This window comes from Hydra vulgaris, chromosome 01, assembly GCF_038396675.1.
Source record: "Hydra vulgaris chromosome 01, alternate assembly HydraT2T_AEP".
Lineage (NCBI taxonomy): Eukaryota > Metazoa > Cnidaria > Hydrozoa > Anthoathecata > Hydridae > Hydra > Hydra vulgaris.
Genome location: NC_088920.1, coordinates 33,043,636 through 33,052,500, shown reverse-complemented (window position 1 = coordinate 33,052,500; position 8,865 = coordinate 33,043,636). Strand labels below are relative to the sequence as shown.

The following is an 8,865-nucleotide window of genomic DNA, read 5'->3' as shown; positions in this document are numbered from 1 at the left end:
TATAATTAGTTATAATTTATTTATAATCTAGATATTAATTATATCTAGAAACTTCTTATCTTCAAAAAAAGTAATTTGAATTTAAGATAATAGCAGTTGTAAAGTAATTTATATAATGTTGAGTTATTTGTATATCAAGTTTGTTTTAATTTATTCATAAACACTATAGTCAGTGTTTCAACTGGTTTATGTTATTTCTTGTACTTTAAACCTTGTTCATACTGACAGTAAAACAAGTTTTATTATAAAAGCATGTTAAATTGTTCTTGTAAAAAAACAAAATGTGTGTTTGTTTTGTCAATATGAAAAGCTTGTGTTGATATAAAACAACTTCGTCATATTATTTTATTACTGTTTTATACAGTTAATAAGATTTCATGTTTTTTAAAACAAAATGTGGTTTATTGTCAGAATGATCGTGGTGTATTAGTTTCATTGTTCAATTATAAATTTGTTTATTAACAGGCTAAAAGAAAATCTATTGAAGAATCTGAGGTATATGAACATTATTATTATTGATTATTTTTTTAAAAATCAAACTTTCAAATTATTAGTTTTTAAAAGGTAAATTAATATTTAGCCTTTAAAAATCATCTTATAATTTATGAAAATTAATTTGAAATAAGCCTAAATAAAATAAAATCAGAAAGATGTAATAACCTTTTTACATTAAAAAGTTTGAAACAATTTTCTTAGTTAGAAACAACATTAAATTTTGTTAAGAAACTTAAATTATAAATTTTTAAGTAGTTAAAAATTATTTAAATATAACAAGGATGCCAATTTCTCATTAAAAAACAAAATATAATTATATAAATGCTCGATTATATGAATATTTATAAATACGCTTGAATAATTTTTGCGTTTTTTTTTTAATTTATAAGTTGTTTTTTTTACTTTTGTATAATTTTTTATTAGATTAAATATAAATTTAATATTTCATCAAAATGTTGTAAAGTATAATTTAGAGGAATCAGCCAACCAAGAAAAACAAAGTTGATAGCAATCTTGAATTGAAAACAAGTTAGTAGCTAGTATCTATCTCACTGTATAAACTGCACAACTATACTCCACTGTAATATAATATATGTGTGTTGTACTTTATAAATGTATGTAATATATAATGACTGTATCAATCCGTATATGTGCAGCCCTCGTAATTAGGGTCAGCATTCAGCAATGCTGACCTAATTTGGCAAATGTCAGCCGGCATGTGGCAAAAAATTGCGATCTTGTATCTGTGTTTTATGTAACAAAATTTGTGTCAAATTTTTATTGCCGACCTTTAACAGTTTAAGATTGGCAATTTATTGCTGACCTCATTTTTCCTAATTTTGAGGACTGTATGTGTGAATTACCATATCTTTTTTGCAGTTGATTGACCTTTTCAAAATTGTTGGTTTTTGGTTGATAAGATTATGACAATTTTTTTTTAAATAATTTTGTTATGATTACCACAATATTGTAGTTTAAGTATAATGTCATTATGTCATTTAACAGAAGTTCCAAAGAAAAAGAATAAAAAAAATGTTCCATTTAATGAGATTTTGGTAAGGGTTTTGTTCTATTTTTTTTGTTTTAGATAAGTTACTCTAAATATTGAAAAAATATTGTGTTTATTTTTAAGAAAGGTGTAGTGTTTGTATTAAGTGGCTATGAAAATCCACAACGTGGCAAAATTAGAGATTTGGGAATATCTATGGGTGCACAGTATTCTGCATCATGGAACAATTCATGCACTCATTTGATGTATGTGTTTTGCGTGTGTTTTGTTTATATATATATATATATGTGTGTGTGTGTGTGTGTGTGTGTGTGTGTGTGTGTGTGTGTGTGTGTGTGTGTGTGTGTGTGTGTGTGTGTGTGTGTGTGTGTGTGTGTGTGTGTGTGTGTACACACATACATATATACAGCATCAAATAGACACAAAGTTTTTAATACAATTGGTTTCACCATGACATCATAGAAATGATGTCAGCAAAAAATCGCTGACCTCAAATAGTTTTAGGTTGGCATTGCTGAATGCTGTCCCTTATATATATATATATATATATATATATATATATATATATATATATATATATATATATATATATATATATATATATATATATATATATATATGTATGTATGTATGTATGTATGTATGTATATGTGTGTACATATATAACTACATAATGTTTACTAAAAGTTTCATTTATTATATATATATATATATATATATATATATATACATATATATATATATATATATATATATATATATATATATATATATATATATATATTTATATGTATATGTGTGTACATATATAACTACATAATATTTACTAAAAGTTTCATTTATTAGCAATTATCAAGAAAAATAGACAAAAGAAATGTGCAAAAATAGTTATAAATGTTACTGTTTGTAAGCGTTGTTTAGTTTAATAATTTAATCACCCTTTCCAAATACATACAGTAAATAAAAGAAAACCTCAAAATAACTAAAATATAACCTGATCGAAAACTAAAATAAGTCCCTGCATGTAGTAGTAACATCAACCAGACAATTTTGCCTCCATGAATAACTTTTAATAATTTCATGCAAATGCTCACTAAAATTGTTAAACAATAAAATAAAATAATAACAGTTACTAAAACAAGTTTCTGATTGACAACCACGAACTAGAAGATTAAAAAGTTAAACCCATAACAGCTGTCTTGTTTCTTTTGCGTAATAAAAATATATTTTTAACAAATATATATTTTTTAACGACCATCATTTCTTTAAAGATTAAATGCAAATTTTTTCGAATAAAACGTTTTTTATGCTATATCATTTATATTTTAAGATAATTAAGTGAATAAACTTTTAAACATAAGATTTTGGAAATAGAAGAAAAACTTATTTAATAAAAGTTTTGATAGTATGTTTATTGTAGTTTTTTTCGTATCTTGTAGATTATTTTTTAACTGCAGTTTGGTTAGAATAATATAAATTAAACTTTTTTTCTTGTTCAAATGTAAGAAAATTATTTTTTACTTATTTTTTATACTTTTTTTTTTGTGTGTTAGTTATTGAAATTTTTTAGCTCTTTTAAAGCTCCAATAATGTATAAAATTTAATAAAATAAATAATTATAAGTATAAATAATTTAATAAAATAATTTAATGTATAAAATATTCTTTTAAATAGTTGTGCTTTTCGGAAAACACCAAAGTTCAATGAGGTAAAAGGTACGTTTTTTATTAAATACTTTGAAATTTTTATTTTCAGTCATCACTGATTCAGACATCAGTGCCCCCTGGACTATTTTTGATACTTGTCTGAGGGGGGCAATCAACTATTCATTTTTTGTGACAAAGCGAACAATGTTTGGTTGCCATTTTTCATTTAAAAAAAAATATTCATTTTTTGTGACAAATTGAATAATGGTTGTTTGCCAAATTTTTTTCATTCATTATTTTAGTTTTATTTCAAAATGTTGTATATTTAAGTATTACTTAATCGCAAAACACATTAAATCCATTTTTAATAGATTTTTTATTTATATTATGTTATCTTTTCTATGGCCTTCTTTCTATCCTTATTCTTATTAAATGTAAGCTTTTTACATCTTTTAAAACAATTTAAAGAGGTAACTATAAGAATGTGTTTATGACTTTTGTATTCTTGTATTTAGATTTACTAAAACAAACTTAATAAAAATAAAATTAATACAGTTCATATTTGAAATCAAGTGCTGACCAATCCTACCCATAAATCATGATGACTTCATAAATTAAAAAAAAAATATGTTTTAAATTATACCCTGTTTTGAAAATAGAATTATTTTGAGCTTGAAATGAAAAATTATGTTGAAGTTTAACAAAATAGTTACTAACATGACTTCAGATCTTTTTTTTTTTTTTAAACTTTGTCACAGTTTTTCTAAAGATGACTCATACCAAGTTTTGAAAATATGCTCTTCAAATAAAGTATTTTTTTTTTTAATTTCTTTTTTTCTTTCTTTCATAAAACAAGATAATTATTATGTATCAAAGGGCGAAATAACTCAAATTTACCAGATAGCAAAAATTTTCTCAGATAAAAACAAACAAATTTACGACAACAAAAATACTTCATTAAGACTCTCATAAGTAACATATTTTAAAAATTATTTGTATAAAACAGATGTTATACAAATACATGCTAAAAAATACTTATTGTCTTTATCTTAAAAATTCGATTAAACCGTATTCTTATCTGAGTTATATTATTTATCATGTAATAAAAGGCTAAAAAAATGAAATTGACATTATTAAAATAACAAAGAATACAAATAGATCTCATACAAATATATAAATGGCATCATGGCATGAAAAAAGTTTTTTGGATAATACCTCCGCATTTTATGCTCTTCAAAATTTTCAGGTCCTTCAAATAATTGAGGTAATAAACATCATTTAATGGTAAAAAATATGGTCTTTTTTTTTTGCAAATCTTTCGGTCAAATTTGGAAATAAATTACCAATTAAAACAGAGGTTATGAATCTCAATTTATTTAAAGCTAAACTAGACTTGAAGAAGTTTATTTGTTTAATTATTTACAACTTTCTTATTTTGTGATTTAACATGGCGTTAAATTTTACCACTATTCTAAATTATATTATATATTATTGTATTTAAGCTCAATGAAACAGGTTTGATGTAAAAAGAGCAAGTTGCATTGCTGTGTATGAAAATGTCAAACTTTTTTATTAATTTAATAATTTAAAATCAATTAGACACATTGTTCTTCAAAATTTCTAAATAATTTACAGATTCTCACCTTGTTTTAAATGGTGTAAACTAGCATGACCATTGACAGTAGTTGAACCTCAAATCATAATTGCTGAGCATTGCTTAACTGAAGGTGCAATGTCTTGAGGATTAAAGCATGAGTTAAGTGGCTGATAAATTTTGGCTTTGTGTGCTGCAAACTGCTTAACTTGTTCTTTGTCTGAACAAGTCATATTGCCAAATTTTAACAGTCCAATCCTTGTGTTTTTTACAAAATTAGAAGCAATTATGAATATTTTTTCGAAAAAAGCGTGGCTTTAATGCAGCACAGTACAATCAAAGATTAAAGTCCTTGTCAAGATGTCAAACTGTTCAGGCACTAACATACAGTTTTGCAAGAATTTGTTAGCTTAAAATCTTTATATTCTTTACTGTGGTAATTCTTGTTCTCCACAAAATCCTGCAGAGGGCAAGAATTACCACAGAGTAGTAATTCTTGTCCTCCACAAGATATTCTTCCTGGATTGATGGAATTTGTTAATTTGATGCACCAAATGATACATGAATAATCTTCAGCATCTTCCAACATGCAGCAATCATTTGTTCAGACTTTCTGGCTGTCACTTGCTAAATGTGCACATTTAGCAACTGATAGCCGTACTCTAAGATAATAATGTTTGAGTTATACGTTATTTTATTATACAGAGAGTATATAAGATATTTTCCATAGTTTGATAGTGCTAGTCTTTTTGACTATAACTGTATATGTGTGTACATTCTGTATAAATAACAAATACATTTTATCTTAAATAAATAATGTGTACATTTATACATTTTTGATTCTTTTCTTTATACCACAAAAGATTCCCATTTGTTTTTTGAACACATAAATTTTAAAATTTAGGAAAAGGAAAGATTGTTGGCAAAGCTTGGTTCACTGATTGTCAGCAAAAGAAGAGGCGAACAAATACAAAAAAGTGCTTTTTTATTGTTAAGTGTTTTCTTCTTTCTTCCTTTTTTTTTGTTTTAATTTTTAAAATAATTAAAAAAAAATAGTTTTCGTATTGATGGAGGAGGTGATAGCAGCTTTGAATCATCTGGAGATGAATTGTTTATAGAAAATGAAGCTCAAATGAAAAATAACAAGAGTTCTAGTGAAAATGATACAGAAGATGAAATAAATAGGTAAGTTTTTTTTTTCAGTATTTTCAAATGTTTTTAATTTTATGTTATTTAAATTTTAATTTTTAGAGTACGTTGTTTAAGTAAACCTTCGACTAATGATATCTCAAGCAATCATAATTCCTTAAAATCAACTTCTGCAAAAACAGAAGATGAAGATCCGTATGGTGCTTCAACAGAATCAGAATCAGATGAGAAAAGTGAGATTTTTTTTTGTCATTTTTTGGAGAAATAAATTTTGTTAATATAAAATCAAACGAAATTTTTCTCTTAAAAAGACTATTTTACAGAAATTAAACTGGCTAAAAATGCTCTAAAAGCTCTGACATTAAAACTCTAAAAACTGTTTCTGACATTAAAATTGACCAAGGGTAATACGGGAAGGTCAGATCAAATTATAAAAAAAAGATGTGCAATCTCTCTTGACTAGTATAACTAAGTAATTACTGGTTGACTAGCTAAGTAATAAGTTAATTCTCTATATTTATGAAAAAAGTGACCAATTAGTTAAGAAGAATTATCATGTTAAATAAACTGTGCAAATTTAAAGTATACAATTTTAAATATAATTTTTTTCGTAAATAAGATATGCTCATTTTAGAATTGCTATATGAGTTAACAAATGTTTTTAGAAGGGCTATGTTTAATTTACTAAAAACAAAAATTATTTGCATTTTAAAATATCCAAATATTACAGAAATGAGCTGTAAAAATTTTTTGATATGCTAAAGGCAATTCATGACGTAGATTTTTTAAAGCATTAGTCTCTAGGCGATTCAATGACGTAGATTTTTTAGAGCATTAGTAACATTACAGTTACGGTGGTCTATAACTGAACCTAATTTTAAAATTTCGTAAATCGTGGATTATGACGTTTTTGATTTTCAACCGACAATTTTTGATTTTTATATTTACACCTAATTAATACATGCACTACTAATTTTCCCACCTACTAAATCGTTGACCTACTGAATATTCAACCTACTGTGTTTTCAATTTTATAGCTACACCTTTCCGGTATGTATTTTTTATATTTTGCTGTTGGTTAGAATACGAGCCAAATTTGATCAGCTTTGGCGCAGTGGTTGAAGCGCTGTCTTCAGAATCGGGAGGTATAGGTTCGATGAACGCTTGGAAAACTTATTGATTGTTAATTTAAAAAAAAAATTTCCTAGTTCAAAAAACAACGTTAAAAACACAGACCAGATAATTGGTTGAAAATGAAAATCTATAAAAAAGGTCGAAAAATAAATCGGTCGAAAATGAAAACATCACGAATCAGTTGAAATTAAAAAAAGACTATAATAGATTGAAAACAGTTTAGGCCTCAGTAGGTTATCTGAAAATTAGTCCCACTTTTTAGTAGATGTTCGTTTTGTAGAATAACTTAGTAGGTCGAGATTTTGTAGGTCTAACTATCTGACACGACAATTACATTCTTATTACGAAATGGTTTTTCATGTTTTTATTTGGTCATATTTTTATTGTTCTATTTTGCATTTGAAGATGCTCCTAAAATAGAAAGTATTTCTGATGCAGTTGTTCCCAGTTTGCCAGATTTTTTTTCTGGGAACTGTTTCTTTGTTTATGGGGATATGGACTCTAAAGACCGACGTTACCTAAAAGGATGTATCATTGCTTACGCAGGGTATAAATTTGTAGATGTCTAGAAATAAATTTTTTTATTTAATTCTGTTTAAAATGCTTGTAAAACGATTGTATTTATCCTTATATTTAATTCTTTTTAGAACAGTAGAAGAATACATGAAGGAATCTGTTAACTACGTTATTACAAATAGTGATTGGGATGAGAATTTTAAGCAGGTTGCTTTAATCAAACTTTTTTCAAATAAATTTTAAATAAAATGGCTGTAATAATTATTAATTTTTTTATTCGATTTTTCAGGCTTTGGCTGAAAATTCATCATTAAAATTTGTTCGTCCAAAATGGATTTTTAAATGTCACGAAAAACAAAAATTTTTACCCTGTGATCCTTATTTAGTGTTACCATTATAAAGATCTTTCAACACTAGAACAAGTTGCTTTATAAAGTTTATCTATACACTGTGGAGTTGCGTGAGCGGTTGTTAATTACAATTTTTTCATGAGAAGTCTTACATAAAATCATTTTGAAGAAAGAGAGATTTCGAGAGAAAAATTAATAACATTTGGCATGTTAATAATTTTTCGTCAATAAAAAATGTTTTAGTTTATTGCGTAATTAAAGATGCATTAAAAATGGCTTTTGTAGTTTGTACACAGTCGCCTTATAATTGCATATGATTCGCCGTATAATTGCGTTGGTGTAATTTTTGTTAAACTAAAATATTAAGTATATAACTATATTTGAGTACTATATATGTAAAAACTAGTATTGGACATATATTTATATATATATTTAAATGCAAATTTCAGCTTTATTACTATCTCAGAATTCCCACAGTCCTGGAAAGTCCTGGAATTTGACTAGTGTCCTGGAAAGTCCTGGAATTTTTCATTTTTTCTCTTAAATCCTGGAAAAGTCTTGAAATTTTTTAAATTCAAGGATTTATTAAATTCTACTTAATATATCTGTAAAAATGCTTGACATGATAAGAACTATATGATTGATTGAGAATTTTTCATATTTTTAAATTAGTTAAATGTTTATAGCGTTTAAATTGCAGTCAGTTTTTAAAATTATGTTTAGATTTTTTCAAAATGTTTTTTATTTTAGTGTAATAGATTAAAACAATGCCTAAGAATGAGTGTGTATTTCAAGAAAAATGGTTGTATAATGATCAATTTAAACCCTGGGTTCGGAAGATAAATGAAACAATGGCTAAGTGTATCTATTGCTTTAGTAAAATCAATATTTCTAACATGGGAGAGGCTGCATTAACATCGCATATGAGAAGCAAAAAGCATATACAAAGAAAACCTTTAAAGCAAACCATCA

The 8,865-nt window shown here is 25.6% G+C and overlaps 1 protein-coding gene across 2 annotated transcripts in view; it reads left to right on the top strand.

Annotated features, from left to right (window-relative positions):
* Nucleotides 1-8,336, top strand: part of LOC100208145 (DNA repair protein XRCC1) — a 29,055-nt gene extending 20,719 nt beyond the window's left edge. Inside the window, exons 9-19 of one of the 2 annotated variants that reach the window (XM_065787945.1) lie at nucleotides 466-495; nucleotides 969-1,023; nucleotides 1,501-1,550; nucleotides 1,628-1,749; nucleotides 3,179-3,219; nucleotides 5,649-5,721; nucleotides 5,801-5,929; nucleotides 5,996-6,126; nucleotides 7,433-7,574; nucleotides 7,675-7,750; nucleotides 7,833-8,336. In XM_065787945.1, the coding sequence (XP_065644017.1) occupies nucleotides 466-495; nucleotides 969-1,023; nucleotides 1,501-1,550; nucleotides 1,628-1,749; nucleotides 3,179-3,219; nucleotides 5,649-5,721; nucleotides 5,801-5,929; nucleotides 5,996-6,126; nucleotides 7,433-7,574; nucleotides 7,675-7,750; nucleotides 7,833-7,943 (960 nt within the window). In that variant the 3' untranslated portion in view covers nucleotides 7,944-8,336. Of the gene's footprint in view, nucleotides 1-465; nucleotides 496-968; nucleotides 1,024-1,497; nucleotides 1,551-1,627; nucleotides 1,750-3,178; nucleotides 3,220-5,648; nucleotides 5,722-5,800; nucleotides 5,930-5,995; nucleotides 6,127-7,432; nucleotides 7,575-7,674; nucleotides 7,751-7,832 lie in introns of both variants that reach the window. The other variant, XM_065787944.1, reaches the window with a different exon arrangement.
* The last annotated feature ends 529 nt before the right edge of the window (nucleotides 8,337-8,865 follow it).